Source organism: Plectropomus leopardus, chromosome 14 (genome assembly GCF_008729295.1).
Source record: "Plectropomus leopardus isolate mb chromosome 14, YSFRI_Pleo_2.0, whole genome shotgun sequence".
NCBI classification, from domain to species: domain Eukaryota; kingdom Metazoa; phylum Chordata; class Actinopteri; order Perciformes; family Serranidae; genus Plectropomus; species Plectropomus leopardus.
Window position 1 is genome coordinate 16,166,706 of NC_056476.1, and position 21,503 is coordinate 16,188,208.

The following is a 21,503-nucleotide window of genomic DNA, read 5'->3' on the forward strand; positions in this document are numbered from 1 at the left end:
TAAGACCTCAGGAGTCAAAACACCTGGACCACCTGCGCAATGTTTGTGGGATACCATGAATTGCCCATATAAGAGGCATTAAATAACTAACTCCACTGACATGAGCATACCTCCAGATGGGCCTTACAGTGTACAAAATGACCTGGAGGATGTTTGAAAGGAAGGAAAACAAAGCAGTCATACATAAAAAGTCCCAGAAACTCAATAAGACTCTAAGCTTACAGAAACTCTCCACAATGTTGAAGGATAATTGACTTGGTGGTATATGTACTAGCCCACTTCAGATTGTCCTTATGTATCATGCTTAGCTTTCCAGCATTCCCTTCTCTTTGGGTTTTTGTTTGTTCTGTGCCAGCCTGCATTTTAGATCCACTATTATAATAAAGATATGGATTATATAGCCGCTTGAACTTTTTGAAGCTGAAAATTGTGAGTTGCTGCTCTCTGGCACTTGGTGGCCTGTAAGTAACCCTGACAAATGTAGACACCGTGTTCCGTTTGGTTTTCATGATATCATCAGCCTAACCTTAATACAGTTTTATTAGCGGAGTTGACACTTTCCCTCCCCTGCATAATGATGTTCAGTTAGATATCATCTGTTTGCTCATGTGCACTCCAGCTGTTGTCCAACTCCACGTATAGCCTCTCTGCTTTACTTCTGTTTTAGCTTGTAATTTTCCGTGTTTCTCTGAAATGTATAAAGCAGATGTAGATGCAAAGAACAACCGCAGTGACCTGCAAGTCGTAGCTGTACTGCATTCTGGTCTCCTGAGCAGGGAGAAACTTGTTGAATGGTCAAAAATAAACTTCTGTTCTGTGGTTATACAGATGGTGTTAGATAGAAATTCTACTACTGAAGCTGTGCTGAAGTACAGTCATCTGTCTTTTCTGTTCCCCATGTTACCACAGAAACAAGACAAACCTTAACCCCTACAAACAAGGTAGTACATTTTTAACAGCGTCACGGTTCTGGCTGGGAGGCTGGGAAACAGGTTTGCAAGAAAATCACAGGGTAACACTTAAATCTGTTTAGTCTTTTCTTGTCCTCTAGCTAAAAATGTTTTAATTCGCAAAAGCATCTTGTATAATTGTAACTTGTGCATGGTTTACGCAGCAGGGTTCCAACTTCACTGGCAGCAGTTTGACTTTCCCTTCACCCAAAATAAATGACAGGTTAATTTTTTGAAGAGTAGAAAAGAAAACCATGGAGGAAATAACAACATACTTCTAACCTCAACTTTTTTGCTGCATGTGTTTAGTTTTTGTCTTTTTTGAGATGGAGTCAACTTGTAATGTCGCAGAAATCCAACTTCCATCCAACAGGCAAAATCTGACACCATTTTATGGTATTGGACTAATTAATTTATAGACCGAATCACAGTGACGTTGCATTGACAACAGCTATAACTTCAGGTAACTGCCAGCTGAGCAATATGTGATACAGATGGAGATATATGAAATTGGCAAACTTGTTTATTGCTGTTGTCATTTTCAGCTGTAAATGTGTGTTTAAAGATATATAGTTAAAAACTAAGAGCGAGCTGGATCAGTTGTACATGAGCAACTCCCATGTTCTGTGAAGCAAAATCTTTTGTCTGGTGGCTTTAAGATAACGGCTTCATTTCTCTGTCACAAAAGGCTTTCTGATGACAAGTAAAAGTGACTAAAATATTTTTTAAAAAGAACCTACACAAACTGATTTTGATTTTTTTTTTTTTTATTTTTAGGTGGGCTTTTTAAGTGGCTAAAAACTAACCAAGGCAGCATTTGCTGAGTGATATTTTATTGTCTGTACATGACACAGGGGTTCCTGCCCGGAAGTTATTGTAAACAAACATTGTGATTTGGTCTATATTGTGTGTGATTCTGACAACAGACCGTTTCACTGACACTGGTCTATAGCACAATGGTGAGCAGAGGTGGCTGCCTAGTTACTGTAGGAGACGCTGCTGTGCAGCTGTATCAGCATGAGAACATGTGCAGATGTTTATTTTGGATTGAAATGTAAAGAAAAAGGGTGTGGAGATACGGCTATCTTATATTTCAAACGCGGGGAATTGTCTTTCACAACAGCAGATGTAGTAGAAGGTCAATTTGAGGTGATTTCCTGGTCAGATCATGTAAAGGCTTTGGCAGCCATGGTTCGGCCGAGACCTCTCTGGAGAATAAGAGACAGACGATCACAATCAGTGGTATGCACTTAATTAGCTCTGCAGAAACCACCATGGCCAGATCACTCTGTGGAAATATCTTGTGCTGGCAGATTTGTGCTGAAAACAGGATGCCCTGACATTGAGCTAAGAGACTTTAATGATTCCTGAACTGTTTTGGAAACCCTGTTGACAATCTCTAAGACTCAAAAATGAACTGTTTTTTTGCCACAAAGATCACAGATGTGGTAACAACGTGACCAGTAAGAGGAGGACGCTTTCCACTTGTTACATCCTCATGTTTGGGAGTCTGCTGAGTGTCAGGGGGATCTAAAGGGGAAAAGAGGCAGACGCTGTGGATGTCGGATCGGCTTCAACCTCTAAATCCTCTTCAACCTCTGAATCACATCCAAACATTTGGTTTGTTTGGTGGAGCTGCAGTGGTTTGCTTCATGACCCCTTTGGCTGAATGGATACAATTGCCCTTAGCCATAAATTAAATGAAAAAAACAAAACAAATAGAAGAATAACCTATATATCGCCTACATTATATATCCAATAAGTATTGTATAAGATACATTTTGGCAGTTTTTTTTCATTTATCGTGTGATTAAAAAATAAATTCACTGTTGTTTACTTTACAATTGGGTTGAGCTGAATCCTTGGATTAATTGAATATGTGGTACAGATAATGTCGTTTTTAAGAGTATGAGTACTGGTATGAGTATCTTGTGAATAAAATGTTCCATTATCCTTACTCCTGTTAAAAGAAAACCATGTGTATTTTCTGTAAATAGTTTTTGAATTAATAATAAATATAGCAACTTCTAATCAACCTTTATCAATGCCAGGCTTAAAATAACAGATGGACAGATACAGATAATAGAGTTCTCACTCTTCCTTACTTTGCACTATATTTGCATTGTATATATAGAAATGCATGTATCTAAAAGAATGAAACGTTATTAACAATCTTTGGACTTAGATGTCTACATTTTTACATTCAAAAGCCTGTGAGCCAGCTTGTTTCCTCGCACACGTATCATAATAGTGTCAGAATAATTGAAACAAATGTTTTGCATTAAGTCATTGAAGTGTGCTTTGATATTGTTTGATGATATTGTCATATTCGATTCAACCCAGATGAACACAACAGCTTGCCACATTGATCATAGTTAGGAGAAGGGGAAAAAAAACAAACACGAAATACTGGTAATCACAAAACTATCATGTGCTGTGAGCTTAAAACTATATATGAAATTGGTAATCCATACATAGGCCTATATAATATTAAATACATCCAAAAACAGTCTTAAGATACACAAAGACAAATGTCCGTACAAAATCACAGAAATATCTATTATCTCAGTTATAATTAAGATAATATTGAAGGGGGAGGAAATGTTTGTTTTGGCACATTTGAGTTGGATATTGACCTGTTTCAACCCTTGTTCTGTCCTCTGGGTGGAACTCACTCACCTCCGAGGATAAAAAAAAGGAGTTTGGCCTTTGCAATAGCACGTCAGAGGATTAGATAAAGGAAATTTCTTCGAGGAAATGTCGATTGAGTTTATTTAGCAAACCGAGGTTCTTTAGTACACAGACATTTGTTCAGCCTTGCAGCCTTTCAGTTTTTTTAATTTGTATGTTTGTATATTAAATGAATCATTCTGCAGTTTTCAAGCCACTGTAATTTTCTTGCTATTCTGACCCACAATTCTCTGTGCAGTGGAAGATACATCACTGAGCTGCTGATAGATGGCAGCTGACAGAAACCAGAACGACTATAATTACAAACTATTTACAATGTAAGTAGTTGTATCTTAAAAGTTGACCTCAGGCTCTGGCAAGCTTGGTGAACAGCATTTTTTTGTATATCCAAGTTAAGTGGTAACTGTGACCAGTGTGTAGGACTAAGGGGGATATATTGGCAAAAATAAAATATAACAAGTATGTTTTCTTAAGTGTATAAACACCTGGAAACAAGAATAGTTTTGTTGTCCTTACCTTAAAAGAGGCTGTTTATATCTACATAGGGAGCTTGTCCCTAATTTTTGGAGATCCATGTATAGCCATGTTTCTACAGTAGCCCAGAACGTTCAAACCAAACACTGGCTTTAGATAAGGCCAATCACATTTTCGTGTCAGCCCCCCAAGTAAGAAGCCCAACTGCAACAAGCAACGCCAGAATTACAGTGTTTGTAACGTGAAAGTGCTTAAGTTAGTGTTTCTAGTGTTTAAAATAACCACATCCATTTATTTTGGAAAGGAAGAGACCTCTACGAAAAATTCTGCTCACAGTAAAACCATCTAAACATCCAGACCAGAAAAAAGTGAGCACACATTAACTCATGAGAGAAAAAGGTGCGTCTGTGGTGTCACTTATTTGTAGCACGAAACTTTATTCAGTGTTTATAGCTGTTTAAATTGCCTGTTTTGTTTTGGAGAGGAAGAGACCTCCTTGGATAACTTGGCTTTCAACTAATGAAGGAATTCTCGCCAGGGGAAGTTAAGCTGGTTGCAATCTACTATTCACAGCTGGACGTCACCAAATCACCCTAAATTTTACACACTTCACCCTTTAACCGAACCACAAATCTTTTCTAAACCTAACCAAGAAAGGGCTTTAATGCAGAAACTTAATGCTCCATCGTGCTTTGCCTATCATTACACATGAAAGCTGCATTTGTGATAAATTCTTATTCAGCAGCATGTTTCTGTGAACGATGAATTGTATTTGAATGAGCCTGTTGCACCCATCGTCACTTCTATCAGTATTCTCCATCCTTTCATAAAATTAAACTTTCCCTGATGATTCCCTGATGGGTCTTGAAGTCTTTAAGAGGATGACCTCAGAATCAAGAACATCTCCTGGTGCTTGAATAACTGCAGACACAATTTACACCCTTTAAAAAGAAGTTACTCTCTGACTCTTACGTTCCTCTGTCCTGAAGCTATTTTCCACTCACTCCACCGCAACCCTCAATTTTGCTGTCACATTGTAAATCTGCAGTGTGACGAATTCTTAAAGAGTGACAAACATGTTATTCAAACTGCCATTGATTTACAGGTTTACAGCTGAACATGATGTACTCTTCAGTGGACTGATGAAGCAGACCTTGAGTGATTGTAGTGCCACATAGGTGTGTCCAGCAGTCTTTGTAAAGAGAGGAACAATCACAACAAGACACAAAGAGGCAAGTTTACATTTTTTGTGGGTTGTAAGACAACTTAAACTGTCAGTTTGACCTTTTTATCCCCAGAAATTTCAAACATTAGTACTGAATGTTTTATTTGATCTCACAAAAAACAAAATGAAAAAGGCATGAAAGGCCTCTAAAAATTCTGTTTGATGTGGAGTCACACATTTATTCATACAATCAAAAAAAATGCACCAACAGTGCTGTATGTTTAGACTGCACAAAATTATTATTACATGGTTGAAATTATGACAGCGTGCTATAATTTAGTAAAATATAACTGCATTGTGAAAACTGTGCGTAATCCTAGAAATTCACAGTTTTGCACATTGATTCATTGACCAGTGACTCATACACAGTATAGCTTTCTTACGTATTTGTTGAGTTGTCATCAATGAAGGATGACAATAGTCAATTTTTTATTGTTCAGATAAAATACCTCAACGCAGAGTGGATTTTGTTTGTGTGTGTAAGCAGTTATATAAAGATGGACGACATGACAGTTCCCCCAAAGTGAAGCCATTCAGTCTTGATCTCCCCCTGGTGTCTGTCTGCAGTATAGGTCATAAAGCCCGCCTCTCTGTGTTAGTGAATGGGACATAGGCCAAACTAAAAACTAAAAGTACAAGCAAAATAAATTTTGGCAGTTTCTGTCACTGAAGGTAGTTCTCATTATCCTGATATGTGTTCAAGTGATCATTTTTACAATTTCGGTTTTAATGAGTTATTAAATTATACAGAACGGGGCTTTTCTGTATTGACTGACAGCTGTGACAGCCAATCCATACACTCAATTTCAATGGGGCTGCTCGCCATTGGTCAAACGGGTGTTTTGATGGGAACTACCCCATTGCAGATATTGCTACTGCGCAGACTCCGGCTGCTAATGACACCACCAGCGCATGATGGCAACTCCTGTATTTCAGATAATTTAGCCTCATGTAAGGATAGTGGGGGTAAGCGGGGGCATGTGGTAAAAATGCAGGGGTGGTATAAAGAGGGCATCATCGCTGTGTAAAAGTGACTAAAAAGGGTCATAACTATCCCAGGTCTTTCCTCATATAATAATTCTCTTTGGTCTCAGATCTTTATTGTAGTGGTTTATATTCATTCTTCATGAACAAACTGATATCACCACTTGCAGACAGAGCACAGAGATAAAACTCTTTTTAGAGCAAAAATTGAATATAACAGTGCGAAGAGTGAAACCTGAGAAAATGAATGACTTTAGGACCAGGAGCCTTTATGAGTGGTGACTAACACACAGTGAGAGAGAGGGAGAGAGAGAGAGGGGGAGTAAAGGGAGGTAGAGAGGGGGGTTGTCGTCACTGAGAGCTGCAGCAGCATCAGCATCAGCGGAATGAGTAACAACAGTGCGCAACTTGGAGCAACAACTACACTGTCCGGAGGAGCGCGCGCGTGTGTCTGTTTACTGTGAGCTTCACGAGCCTGTTTGTCTCCATGAGGACGTAAAGGTGCCGAGAACTTAACGGACTCTTTGTGGACCTGCCGAAAAACTGGAGCCATGGATTATATAAAACACTACAACATTTATCTCTCCATCGTCATGCTGAGTAAGTACCGCACTTTTGTCTCAATTATTGTCACTAATTGTGTTTCTATAAGGCAAGAAGGAATGTTTAACCCTATTCAAACTTCCACATCGTCAGCCCTTTAGTAATTTATTTTGATTATTTATTGAAGAAAAAAAAAAGAAAATATAAAAGTTTCTATCAAATTACGGTGAAAAATTAATTTAAAAATACATTTCCAGCCGTTAGCCTTCAGTTATGCCATTAAACAGGAGGTGGCGCTAATCATCCGGTCAGGTGCCTTTATAAAATCGCAGAAGAAGACGCAACACTATGATGGAAAGAGCTAAATAAATAGTGTAAAAAAGTAGAGTTAGGGCATTTATTTTAGTTTCATGTACTAATTTTAGTAGGTTACATTCTCAAATTGGCCTACATCTGATGTTTTCTAGATGTTTTCGTCTGCCGCCACTTTTCCGTTTTTTTACTTAACCGAAAGTTGCAGTTGATAGTTATCTAGCTGACCTGCTTCATGGTTTGTTAGCTAACGTTCACGCCTTTTGCTTATCTGTATACTGACTTTCTGACTTCAGCCAAGTGTAAAAACGTTTTTGAGATGTTTTTATTTTTACTTACAATTTTAGGCGTTTTCCTTCAGTTGTGTAATTTTAAAAAACGGCGCATAAAAGCATGGTTTGGTGTACGCAAACACACCTAGCATGCATCAGATTAATTAGTGTAGCTGCTGCTCTGCTGCAGCCCCCTGCTGCTCCGTGTGATACTGTATCATACAGTGACAAAGGACCCCCAGTTGTAGTCAACTAATTGCCCTGATCCTGTTGCAGTTTGATTTCATCTCTCTGAGTGCAAGTGAGTATACAGCAACTCCCCCTCATTTCCACGCACACACCCAGAGGTATTTTCACATCCACTTTGAAAAACAGCATGTCATATTCTGGTGAGGCACACTTGAAAGAATATGATTTACATTTATTTACACTGCAGGATGGCTGCAAGACTTGGCAAGAAATAGGCTCTGCAACTGTGGGCTCTGCAACTGTTCAGTTGGTGGATTTGCAGTAAAAGGATATTGTACAATTTCTGTTTTGGTGTTTCTAGACAGAAAACAAAGGAGGAAAGTAGCCTATGACCTGTCTCTTCAAATTTAAAGGTGGCAGTAAAGCAGCTTTAACCCTTTGAAACCTCAGCATATTGGCTCAATGTCTTTAAAAAACATAGGAGGAAGGCAATGAGGAACTTAACAAGAAATGACCCTGAAAACTGGCAACAAATTAGTAAAAAGATTAAAAAAAATTACCTGTAGATTAGCACAAAAAGGTATATGAGTATATTATAGTCATGAATATAGTTTCTGGATTTCTCCCCATTTTTTCTTTTTGATGATTTTCTAATATTTCTCTCTCCTTTTTTAATATTAATTTTCAACTTATTTTCTTTTTGATTTGAAAGGGCTAATAACTGGATTTAATTTAGTTGACTGTTAACTGAAAAACACACGTATAAACTTTAATCAGCAAATTTTTAATTGAATCCAAATTGCGTTTTTTACCAAAAGAAAGTGTTTTCTTTGTGCTACGTTCTTACCACATCCAGCCAGACATAATGTTGTATGAATGGAGTGAGTGTTAGAAACCAGCAGAGGCATGTGGGCATAAAAATTATGATGAGCTCACTTGGATTTACCAGAGCTGGCTTATCACTGTGAATTTAAATGTTCCCATGGAGCACATTAGTTCACCTTTTACATGTTATGGCTTGATCTTGATCATGCGTCATGCCAATACTTTTTTTTTCCTGTTTTTGAGAAACTGTCTGGTAAATGGATGTAGTTTATGCTGTTTCACGTAGGCGTCCGTCCTGTGGTACCTCATGCTTTGCACCTCTTTTCTTGTATCAGTGGAATAAACACTTCATACTAGAGGCTTTTTCCAATAAAATGGCAGTGAATTCCTTATTTCCCATATCTTTGGTAACACCACCTTTTATAAAAGAGAGAGGAGGAGTGCGTATCTTGGCGTGTCCACTCTTTGGCTTCAGCAGCCACTGAGGCTGCACCAGTGTAAGTGGCTCTTACTGCAGTCAATCTTAGTGACAGGAGAAAACCCAGGGTGAGCTTTGCCAAAACTCACAGAATTATGTCAGCCCCCCCTCCCTCTCTGTTTCTGAGTCGTCTCCAGCGTGCAGCCTCGTTCAGTAGCAAGTGGGATAGCTTTACTTTATTTTAAATATATAGAACATATGGTTCATTTTGTTGTTCCTTTCAGCCTTTTGTGGGGCTCATAAAAATAAAGTGTCAGATTTCTCAACTGATATCACTTTCCCAAGCATTCAGTGCTTGCTGTTAGTACTCTTTGCATGGTGAAAAAATACACTTTGTCCAGTTCTATGGATTGTGCAGTCTGAAGTTGAACAGAAAAAACACTGGAGGTATTAACATTGCTGTTTTAGTCTCTGTTAACTGCTCGCTTCTCCCCTCTTCAACTATAACAGCTTTGCCAAATGCCAAGAAGCATCTTTCAAAATGGCACAGAGGGGAGCTCAGCCAAAATGCATTAGTCATTAAAGTAATAATCTCAAAGATTTTCATTTAAACTAATGTCTGTTAAGTCACTATCTATAGCCGAATGAGGGAACACAATGGTGACTGAGCCCATGGCTCATTGATGAAGCCCTGCATCTGCAGTATTACAAACCGGTTGTCTGTGGTGACATCTCTGGTCAGGACACCTGCCAAGTGTGGGTAGATTTTTTCGTTTGGTGAGTAAATCTTAGAGAGCCATCTAAATGTTTGTACTAAAATAGTTAAACTATTCTGTTGCGTTTTTGTGTTATTTAGGGTGCACGGCTCTGCTGCTTATAAGCTGCTCCTGTGCTGTCTGTCACACACACTCCTGCGCTGGTGTGCTTAACCCGACCATCTCGGGCACTACTAGTTCTGCGTTGGTGTTTACTGTACGGGACATCAGCCGATCTACTAAACTATCACTATCAGCTAGTGTCTCACACATACTTATGAAGGCTATGAAGCAATAACACGGAGACGTTGTAGTTTGAACCAGGAAAGTAAACTCTTTATTGTCAACTCCACCTTCTCTGTCCTTACCTTTCACAATAAAAGCCTCAGACATAAACACTGCATCAGTGCTTAACAGAGGGAACTTATTCACATGCTGAGGTGATGGTGATGAGTCGTTCAATATATTAAAATAATTTTGCTTCAGATTTTGCTCTGGCCACTTGTTTGTGTTTGCCTTAAAAAACATTATTTCAATGATATGCTCTAAAACAAATGTGTGTGTGATACAAGAAGGCAATTTATTATTTTGACTGGTAAAGAAATATGCTTCGCCGTGAGAGTTTTTGTAATCTACCAGCCACTTTTGCCTGCATTATGATTATGTATAGCAGCAGCGATGCAAATTTGTGACAGTTACAACAGGACTGCTATTGTTGTGCTGTTGTGTGATGTGACATCCATTTTGCACACTGTAACTGGTCGACGCCTTCTGTGTCATGTGAAAGCTATGAAAAACTGACCTCCTTGGTGACACTTTTTTTGCTGTGTAATATTAGCGTTCTGTGAGAAACTACCCATGACAAAAAACAACAATTCATAAAATCTAAAATGGGGCTCCTACGTCACACAGTGAGAGAGGTTGGCCGTTGTCTCGCGGTCATGCAAACAAAGACAGCCTTGGAGTGTCAGAAAATTGGGATGATCATCTCATTCTGAGACTGCTCTTAGGACCTACGTCCACTAACCAACCAATAAAAGTGATTCAGGAAATGACACACTGATCAGTCCGACTAGTGAATGCTAAATGGTTGAGGCTGTAATAAATACTGTGAGCTTTCATTCCAAAATTGCCATGCCAAGTTGGCCTCTTCCCCCAGCCATGACCACATTCATGTTTTCCTCCTTTTCTTTAGATATTTTTTTGGCACACATAAATGCCACTATAGCGAGGGCTCAATCAATGTCTGTTTTCATTTTTTTATTAGATGCAGTCAAAGAGAAGGAACCTAAGATTTTTGAGTTTGAGATTTGAAGAGAAAGCGCTTCTTTTCATATTAAGAAGTCTCTGCTAATGTGTTTTTTTTTAATGAGGATTGCAAATAATGCTTTAGATGTCTTGACAAATTATTAAAATATGCAAGAAGAACAGAATACAAAAGTCTGATCCCATAATGTAGAATTGTCTGCACTGTGTACTTTAAACATTTGGCCACCCTGTGTCTTTTCTGCAACAAAAAACCCCTACATTTGTCCAACGATAACATCCTTAGATTTCTTTTTAGGCCACAGTTTTTATTTGACTTCAGCTTTTAGTGTTATTGAAGATATTGGCGGACTGCAACAGAGACTTTCATAAACGGATTTGGGGTTACTTCAGTACTTCATTACTAATGCATGCTGAAACCAGCAAGGCTCTTAGTTAATGACTGTGGAGGTATGACTGCAATGATAATGTAAATTTTACAAGTCACTCTGGCTCAGGTAATAACTGCGGATGATTTTGTTTTGATTGTTGATTAAACAGCCGTGGCCCTCAAACAGCATTGACAGTGTGTGTGTGTGTGCATTCAGTGTTAATCAAAGCTAATTATCTATGTTTATACTGCACCTCTCAGTCCCCCTGTGTCTCTCTGAATGTCAGAAAGACACAAGTCCAATCTGCGCTTAATCAGCAGAGTTTGAATCTCATTAGTGCAGATGATCAGCTCATCCCATGTGTTTCCATTACAACCAGTGTGGACTTTCAGCTTTGATATATATCTAGACTAACACGGACTCACCTCAACATTTACATGCTACTTAATGTCATTTAAGTCCTGTTGGTTAAATTTAAGTATAAAATTTACCCTAACATTAAAAGGCGTAAACGGCAATGTGTGCAACTGATCTTTTTTTTGTTTTTTTAGAGCACAGAATTCTTTAAGGGTGACCTAAGAGGAGCTGGGTTAAGACATAACTTGATTAGTCCGAGTCTCCAACTTGGTTGGGAATTAGGCGCTATCTCAGGAGTCAGATGTCTTGCTGGTTTGAATATGATCCCTCAGTTCAGCTTTTTCTCAGAGGTGCAGACTTCATCACTTTTGCATCAATACATTTTGCCTTTTTTTCTGCAAGATGTCTAATTTCCATGGTTCGCATCCTCTCAGAGTTTTTCTGGCAGGCTTTCAGGACAGACTTCATCTTTTGAAACTCTCTCCATGTCCTTGAGCTCTTTGTGTTTATTGTTTTTCATCTTCTCAAAGAGCAACAGTTAGTGACACAAGGGGACATAGTGTTTTCTGTCATGTCCTTGTAAAAAAGCTGCTGGATGAGAGTCTTATGTCTGTTGCTCAGGCGTAGTTACAGTGTGTAATCATATATCCAAAGTCTGCAAAAAGAGAGAGACAGCAGATCAAAGCTGTGCCTCATTGATGCCAGTCTGCTGCCCGGATAACAGACAGCAGCCAGCTGTGTGTCTAACACGTTCAAGGGCGGCCAAAGGTCAAAGCAATGCCATTCAGATGTGTGTTTTTTATTTTTTTATTTTACTTGCAATAAATAGAGAAACAAAAACAGATGGATAACAATAGACAAGAGAGGCATAGTTAGGATGCAACACTGAAAGATAAAACATTAAGCTGACCACATGTTAGCCTTGCACGAAACACTGAAGCGGAACTTTTTCCCCCACAAGCAATATGAAGCTATGCTAAACAAAAAGGAACAATGGTGTCATTGGTTCTGCTTTGTGTGGGATTTAATTATCCATCCTCTTTTATTTTGCATATTTTTTATCAAAAGTAAATACACAGATGGTCTGCATTTAGTGGTTGGTTAAATGATTTTCCTTAACTGTGACTCTAAATTGTGTCACTCTGTCCATCAAATAAGGGATGTTAGTTTTAGGTATTTTGCTACCCATTAAATGGTAAAGAACTAATTTTCAAGAAAAAAATGCAAAATGTCGTGAAATACCAATCCATGGATTTGGTGAGCTATAGTGCCGCATTTTAAAGTACTATCCATATAGAGGTGGTAAAATTTTGCAAAATGAATGTCTGGCCTTAAATTTATTTTCTGTGGATTTTCCTGACGGACAGTCGGCTGCCTGTGTTAACGTGCAGAAACATAGTGCCCATTGCTGTCGGTTCACCTGCAGGCCCGTGCTGGTTAGGTGGTCGGATGGGAGTAAGACTGTGGCCCCACTCATACAACCATCCATTATGTTGATAACGCCATCCCATTGATGCAGAAACATGATTTCCACCCTTCAGTCTGACCCCAAGTTCGTCCTGGTGAGTTGGTGGTGTCATTTTGAGCCTCATACCCCTTTGGCATTGTTACCTGTGTTAGCACCACCAACTGTGACGATACTGCTAACAGTGTTAACAGAGCTAAGAGTGATAACAATAGTTAATAATGCTAAATGGGATATGTGGCTCAAAATTTAGCCACATACTTGCAAGGGTTGGGTATTGTTTGAGTTTTTTTCCAATAGCTGTACTAAAATGATTTTTAAAGCAGTACAGGTGCCTAAATGGTGCCTGAACCAATACTTTTTAAGAAATAAAGCACAAAACGGATGACAGTAAAGACTGGCTTTTTGTTACAGTAAACTTAGCAGTTTAAAGTATAGTATTAATAACAAATTCACCTTTCTACAACAAGAGTTGTAGCATTTATTCACTGACAAACAGCTGAGCTGTTCACACACTGCAATGCCACTTAACTTTATCTCTCTGCTCTGCTCGCAACTGCCTCACCACCACAAGCATGCACACGCTTTCTAGCTCACTCTATCTGTTTCGCTCGTGCTCAATCTCTGTCTTGCTACTTACATAGTGTGGCGAGGAAATGAGGCACCAAAATCTGTGTTATGATTTTGTCCTGTAAGGTATCAGTTATATAGAAACTGTTGCCATTTTGTCCCCGTGTTTCAGCACCCAACCCATAAAATAACCACGACGACCCATAGGTAGACCAGAGGGTGGGCACAGTGTTTCCACAGCAATACTGTTGGGTCAAGACAATGTTACGATCAGTACTCACCCAATAAGCAGCACCGCTCGCTAGCTCCCACCAGACACGGTATGTGACCAGTGCAGTAAAAAAATTAACCAATAGACCGTCATGTGTAACCAATCAAAAGTATTGTCAGCGATAAATTGATTAATGGTAAGCCGTTGACATCACATACCAAAATCAAAACAAGAAAGCCAAAAAACATGCTATCATCAATTAAGCTTGTGCATACCAAAGACTGCCTGCTCATAAAGCAGGATTACAAACACAGACAAATATCCTGTTGTTGACTCCAGAAAGGGATGTTGCTGTTGAGTTTTTCAAATAAATCCTTTGGCCCCTGAAGCACCACTCAGATAATTAGCTGCAGACACAGAGTAGGTTACAATTATAAAATGATAATGATAAATGGAGACAAGTGTAACCGGATGTCTTTCTTTTAGGAAGACTATAGTGTTTTGCAAAACCATTTCAGGAAAATATACAATGCTGATGCTCCAGTTTTGCTAGTATGTCTGCTCTTTAAATCTGGGTTTCTTCAGGAGAAATAAGACTGTATTGTTAATAGGGTTGTATACTGTCGAGAATGTGGTGATACAATATGTATCACAGTACAGTGTTATGATTTCATATAATGTCATACCGGAAGAAAGGCGATATATTGCAATTTTTTAAACGGTCATTTTAGGAAAACTGTCATAGCATATAGAACACACCACCTAATAAAAAGCATAAAAAACATTTGCATTTATTGCATTTATACTTACTGTAACATTCAACATCATAGCTCTACTTTTTGTGCAGTCTGAGTAAAGGAATTAACATTTGCCTTTAACAGTTAAAACAAAAGTACTTAGGAAAGTAAACACATTAACAAAATTAAAATGTATAAACATTTAATTTTTGCTAATGTGTTTCAGCAATGATACAATATCGCAAAACGAAATACTTAGTTGCATCATTATTTTCTTATGCCCCTATTTGTGAATCGTGTTTTTAAGAAAAGAGCAGATGGCAAGTGATACTGATGAGTAGTGCTGCAACATTTTATTGATTATTTGTCAACTATGAAAATTAATTAGCAACTAATTTGATAGTTTTCCATTTGGAATTTCCATATACCTAAATGTTAATATTTTTTGGTTTCTTTACTCCTCGATGACAGTTGACTGAATATCTTTGGGCTGTGGACAAAAACACATTTGAGGACGTCATCTTGGGCTTTGGGAAACAGTGATCATCATTTTCCACAATTTTCCGACATTTTGTAGACCAAACAATCAATTGATTAATCCTGAAAGCAAGCAAAAGATAAATTGATGTTATCAAGAGCTTAGTTGTTGCCCTAAAAATGAGCTACAGTTACAGAAACAGCTGAGGACAGGAATGTTATTTATAATATGGGCTGCATAGTTCCATGCGGTGAGGAATAACTTTGTTGAATAAAAACAGATCGCTGTCAGAGAAAGCAAAAGGACAAAAAAGAGCAACAGAGCATCCGATTTCATGGACTCAGGGTCACATGTTAATTTATCACAAGACTTTCATGTTCTGCTGCATTCTGGTCAATTCAGTGATGAGGTTTCAACTATCACTCAGTGGCATGCACACGTGTGGCTGAAGAAAAGACCTAACAAGAATGATAATGTATCATGATATATCTTTAAGTCTGTGGTTAGTGACAAACCCAGACTTCTATTAGTCTTTGTGTTTATTAAGGAAATCAGAAACAGAATGACTATTTGAGCGCTTATTTGGTGATGTTTTGCTCCAACATCTTGTAACCAGGAAGCATTTTTAATACATTTGACCTTGTCTTTTAAATTTCCTCCATATTGCTGGAAACACTGCTTAGTCTTAAATTACTGGTCAGCAGATAGTAATTCAATCTGCCAGAACACAGTGAGTGAGTCATACAGGAGACAGTGCTGGCTCTGATTTGTCACTGTGATGTTTTGGCTTAATTTATGCCTTGATGCTGAACTGAAAGAAACAGATTATGAGTGAAGTGTGTGCGCTGCTGTTTGATCTCTGCGAAGGAAGGTCAGCACACCAGCACATTCAGACTCAGTGGGAGTTGGGCTTTGTGGTTAGAGATGAGAAGGGTTGCTTCAGTCCCCTCAGTGCCCGCCTCCTCAGGATGTTAACCAGACAGAAGTCAGGGCGCCCACAGCACAGACGCTGGTCGAATTAATAAAGTGATTCACAGAGTGTAGAACTAATTTATAGTAATACGTTATTTTTATTCGCATACAGACTTTTTGTGTTGCGTAAATGCTGTTCAAGTGAATTTGCTTTTCATGAAATTCTGAATCAGAAACTGTCAAGTTGAGGCTACACTTACGTAGTATCTCGTAGGGCTGCCCCTTGAAAGACCGAAATTCAAATCATCAGTCGGAGACACGTCAGTTGACTGAGATTTCTGTGTACTTCTTGGGACATTTTGGTCCTCAGATTTCGCTGCAGAGTGAGTGCTTCAAACTTTCATACTGCTCTTTGGTACAGGGAGCTGTGGACACGCTGGCAGTGAGCACATTGGAGGAGAGAGGAGAGACCTTCTGCCTAGAAGTGTTACATTTTAGAACTCACAGCAACCTAATACAATACAGTCTCTGGTTTTTGTTTGATATCTAGTATTGTAAAAAAAAAAAAAAAAAAAGAAAAAACACATTTTTTACCCCCCGCAGCGGTGTTGTTGTTTATTGTACAAAACGATGTGTCTCTCCATTGTGAGTTGTGCTCTCAGGTAGGATGACCTACCCCGGTGGCCCGTAGGCTCTTACATTGGTATACCTTTATAAGGCAATTCTTGGTCTGCTCCCACAATTCTGAGTCAGATACAGCCAGTACCTGGAGAATTTGTAGTCTTGGATAACAAGCGACAAAACAATTTGGTTCTCTTTTCTCTCCAAAATGATAGGCATTGGCATTTTTTGACACCTTGGGCTCAAGAAGAATGACAAATAACATTTCAAATAGTGTTTGTATATACTTTTCTGATTTTCCACCGCTATAGAGCAAGGGAATCGGGGCGTATTTCATGGATGTATAAGGAGAAAACTGGTTACAGTGTAGGAGTTTATTCTAATGGAATTTGCTCAGTGGTGTTTGAGGCTAAAAAAGATTTTTTTCTGTATTTCAGTTAACCCAGATCTGCAGCATCGTTGGGCCCGTAAACCAGACGCGCTAGAGACTTGGTGGCCGAGCGTCTAACTTCTGGTTTAGTGCTCTGCTAACTTGAACGACGATACCAGCCAAAACTCATGGTGCATGGGCGTGATGTTTCAAGAAGGCTGGGCAGAGTGGGGTTTTTACCTGCTGCACAGACTCTGTCTCTGTAGCATGTGGTTGCTGCCAGCTGCACTGAATTCAGTTCGGGTATATTAATCGGTACTGAATTAATTAACATCATCATTTTAACAACAGTATGCATCAACTGGATAGATTTATTTTACTGTGAAACATAAAAATACTCACAAGTTTACTCTGCTGCATGATATTGCCTCTGGAGGTATTCATTTTAATCATTTATAAGCATATTGTACTAATTTTCTACACAGTTCTGTGTACTTTTTGTTTGTTAGGGAGTTGTGGGGCTGTGCATAGAAAAAAAAATAGACTGAGTTAAAAAAGAGAAGAGCCGTGGTCAGTGTGGTAGCTTCAGTTGATTATGAATGACACACTCTGCTGCGGGCATGCTGTGGCAGATGTGTCCATGTATTTTTGAGCATGTTTCCCCTTGTTTCCAGTCTTTGTGCCAGGCCAAATTATTCATTGGAAAGAGCCTCATATTTAGCATACTGAGATAAGAGTGCTATTAATCTTCTCATGTAACTGTCAGCAAGACAGCAAACACATATTTATAAAGATTTCGAAACTCTCCCTCTAAGGTCTTTTTTCCTTTCTCTTCTGTTTTTGGAGCTATCATGAGGTAATGCATCTTCTACCAATTCTCCAGCCAAACAACAGTCATTATTTAGACAACTGGAAGAGGTTCTTGTCAGAAAACTTTTTAAGTGCTTTAACAAACCACCATTTTTTAAATGAGAACAGTCACCCTGTGGCTGTTCCAAGAAGGTGATTTACTATATCTGGACAGATTTGCCGTGTCCAACCTAGAACAGGTTGGTTGTTGTTTCAGGTTACTCAGGATAACCGAATAAAGCCACAGCTTGCAACAGACTGCTGTTTTGCTTTATTATAAACATGGGATTATGTTATGACAACAAACAGTCTTGATTTAAGTTTGAGTTTTAAATTTTTTTTTTTGATTGCGGATATTTAATTTTTGATTGCAGTTTCTTGTTGCTCAAGTCTTAGCAGTTAAGGTTGCAGCAGTAAGCTCTGACCCGCCAGAGTTTAACCTTTACAAACACACTATTCTATGACAAGAATGTACCACACAAACATGAAAAATGCATTGTAAAAACACATCACATTAATGTTGTGAAAGCTTTTCACCATCACCATCAAGCTTTTAGTCTGTGCAGCTCTCATCAGAATCACATGTTGTGTTTCCATTTCAGCTACCTTGTCCTAAGTCACCTTGACTTAAAACGCTTATTGGCTTATGCGTATGCTGCATTTTATCATTATATTCATAACTGTTTGTCAGAAAAAACAGACATGGTGTGTCTAAAAGTGTGGTTATCTTTGTTGATAAAGGACCTTCTGAGAAGAAACTGCATACCAATATGATAAACTAGCTAACTGAGGCCAAGCTGCAACCAATTAAATCATAAATTGAGTTATTGGACCTAATTCTTGTGGAAATACCAAAAGCCTGATTCACTGCACATGAATGGGTCATCAGAAGTGTCCCAGGATGCAGATAGATGTTCAAGGGTCTCTGCAAAGATGTGCATGTTTATGAGGTGGATGCGCACAGTCGAAGTCAAGTTCTTATCAAAAGCCTAATGTAGTGGAGCTTCGTCTTCAGTAAGAGCTGAAGGGGGTATAAAAAAAAAAAAAAAGAGCTCCTCAGAATCGTTTTGCAGAAGTACAAAAGATCTACTAGATTGCTCTTGGCTCAGCTTACTATCACCTAATTGACAGAGTGTGCCAGTGTTAATGACAAGACTGGTGTAGTATCCGTTTGTGAAACAGAGAAAAGGATCTTTCCATGCTGCTCATTCACTTCAAGTATCTAAAAATGAGTCCCACACCTGAAGTTGTAGAATTAAATAAATGTGAAATTTTAGATAATTTTTTTTTCCAACTGGCAAATTTTCATTCTTGCATGTCACATTAAGAAAGCAGCTCTCTGAAAACCTGTCTTCAATGATTCCCATCTGAAAATCTATTCACATGGTATGGAAAATTATGCAATTTCCAGTACTGGATAAGTATAGAAGAGAGTATGGAAAGAGAGTATGGAAAAATATTTGTGTTTTCAGAATATTTCCCCTACTGTGTTTTCTAGGAAAAATGTAATTTCTTAAAATAAACTGATCATACAGTCAGTTTTTATCGTGGTGTTTGAAGTAGGCAGACAGAACAGCCAGCATGTTTACCACTGTGTGAAAGAGTGCGAGCTTGATGTCTCCGAAAGCAACGCAAGAAGTGTGGTGTGCGACTGAATGCACACTCCTACACAGATCTGCCTCTGCGCTTGTATGTCACAGTCTGCAAAAATCTCCGCCCTAAGTGCTATAAAACTGTATCAAATCCAGAAATCAACAACAGAATAAATTTAAAAGAAAATACGGCAATGCCATTGAATTTCAACGACAAAAACATTGCATTTCCTGTGACTAATTAATAACAAAAGCCAACTCATGTTATACTATTTAAATAGTTTGATAGCAATACAGCATTTTTTCCACAAATGTCGCCCTTGACACCCGGTTCATAAAGCTCCACATATATAAATAATGTAATACTTTCATCAGTGGGCCATAGGCTCAATCACCTTTGTTCTCATTACTTTGTGGACAGATAGTGATTCAACAGACATTTATTTAAATGAATGTTTGAGATAATTACTTTAAGTTTGTCTCAATATTGTATTTATGAGTTATGCAGTGGTGTTGTTATCAGAAAAGTAAGCAGACCATTTTTACTGTGTAAGATAACTTTCATGGCTGCGTTCTTCATAGTTTCCATGGAGAAAGTGAATAAAAAAGGCAGCAGGTTTTGCAAGTTATTGCAGTTTGCGGGCTATTTGTACTTTGGCCCGAAAAATCTACCAAGAAGTCTGGAAATTTAAGTCTAGGAAAATATGGCATTCTGAAAAAGAAAATGTGAAAGTAATTGTCTAAGAACAAGGCCGTGTTTTGAGAACAAACGGTGTTTGGAAATGTCCGGTAAGAAGATGTATTTTATTTTCCTTGAACAGCATAACTTGCGTTTCTACTGTGTTTCTTCAGCTGTTTCATTTATCACCAGTATACTTCATATCCATCTTCTGTATGTTGGAGCTAAAATAGATCCTGTGAACAGATTTTTTTTCTACCTCATTTGTTGTAAGTTCAAAAGTGGGGCTCTGAAGTGCTTTAAGTTTTTAAGTTGTCGCATGTCTTCACTTGAATCTTTACAGACTTTCATATAAAGTTTTGCAGTTTTCTTAACTAGCTGGCTGTCTGTGGGATGTAAATGTAGGAGCTGTGCAAGAGCAGCCCTGTGTGAAATGAGCAGAAGGAAAACAACTCAGAAATGAGAAAGCTTTGTTGTTTCCCAATGAAACTGTTTTGTTGTCTGTTTTATCATATAATGCTGTTATTTACTTACAGCATAAAAACTGACAGCACTTTGAAAACAATGTCTTGGGCCTCTTGATCCCTACAAACTTTTTCTTTGTGAGGACAGATAGAGGTGCTCTGACTTTTTTGTGCGTTCACATTTTCTCTGATAACTTCTGAGTAGCTCAGAAAGAAAACAATAGCATGTGTCTCTTGGTTAAAACGCCTCAGGGCTAAAGATATTTATTCAAGAACTGTTTTTTTTAGGTGCCTGTACCTGGCTTGTTTTCTGTTGCTTTTTACCTCTACTCTGCTACATTTCAGATGGAAATCTTGAACTTTTTTTTTTTTAAATTTAACTGACAGCTGTTGTTACTAGTAACTTTGAGGTCAAGATTAGTTTGTCACCGCTAGAGAAAGGTCTGGAAGCACACATTATCATTCTGCTAAAGGGGAAAAATGTTTTGTCTTGTTCCTATGTCTTTAAACCATCCACAATTATCTTTGGTGGTACTAAACCCAGGATGCAGACACAGTGACCTTGCAAAATAGTGTTGCGGGTTACCTGTTGTGTTTGAACATTTTCAAGTAGGGAGGCAAATACTGTCATTAAAGTGGCTCCGTAAAGAGCAATGCCAAAAAAACAACAGTTACAGATGTATGTCAACTGTGTAATTTAATTCTTACTGACAGCAAGACAAACATAATTTGATAATCCACACCCTAGAGGTTAAACCTGACTGTACTTTAGCTCTGAAGAAGCTCAGCAGTCCTGTTAAAACCACAGACAATTTGCTGGCTGTATGTGGCTCTTGCAGAACATTATTAAACCATACCACAGAGGCTTTCGTAAAGAGGAACTGATTGTTAGATTAAAGAAGTCAGTGTTACTGGTGCATGTT

At 38.4% G+C, this 21,503-nt stretch overlaps 1 protein-coding gene across 1 annotated transcript in view; it reads left to right on the plus strand.

Annotated features, from left to right (window-relative positions):
* The first annotated feature begins 6,731 nt into the window (after positions 1-6,731).
* ltk (leukocyte receptor tyrosine kinase) overlaps positions 6,732-21,503 on the plus strand; it is a 66,069-nt gene continuing 51,297 nt past the window's right edge. Inside the window, 1 exon segment of the mRNA XM_042500984.1 lies at positions 6,732-6,924. Within this exon segment, the coding sequence (XP_042356918.1) occupies positions 6,876-6,924 (49 nt within the window). The 5' untranslated portion in view covers positions 6,732-6,875.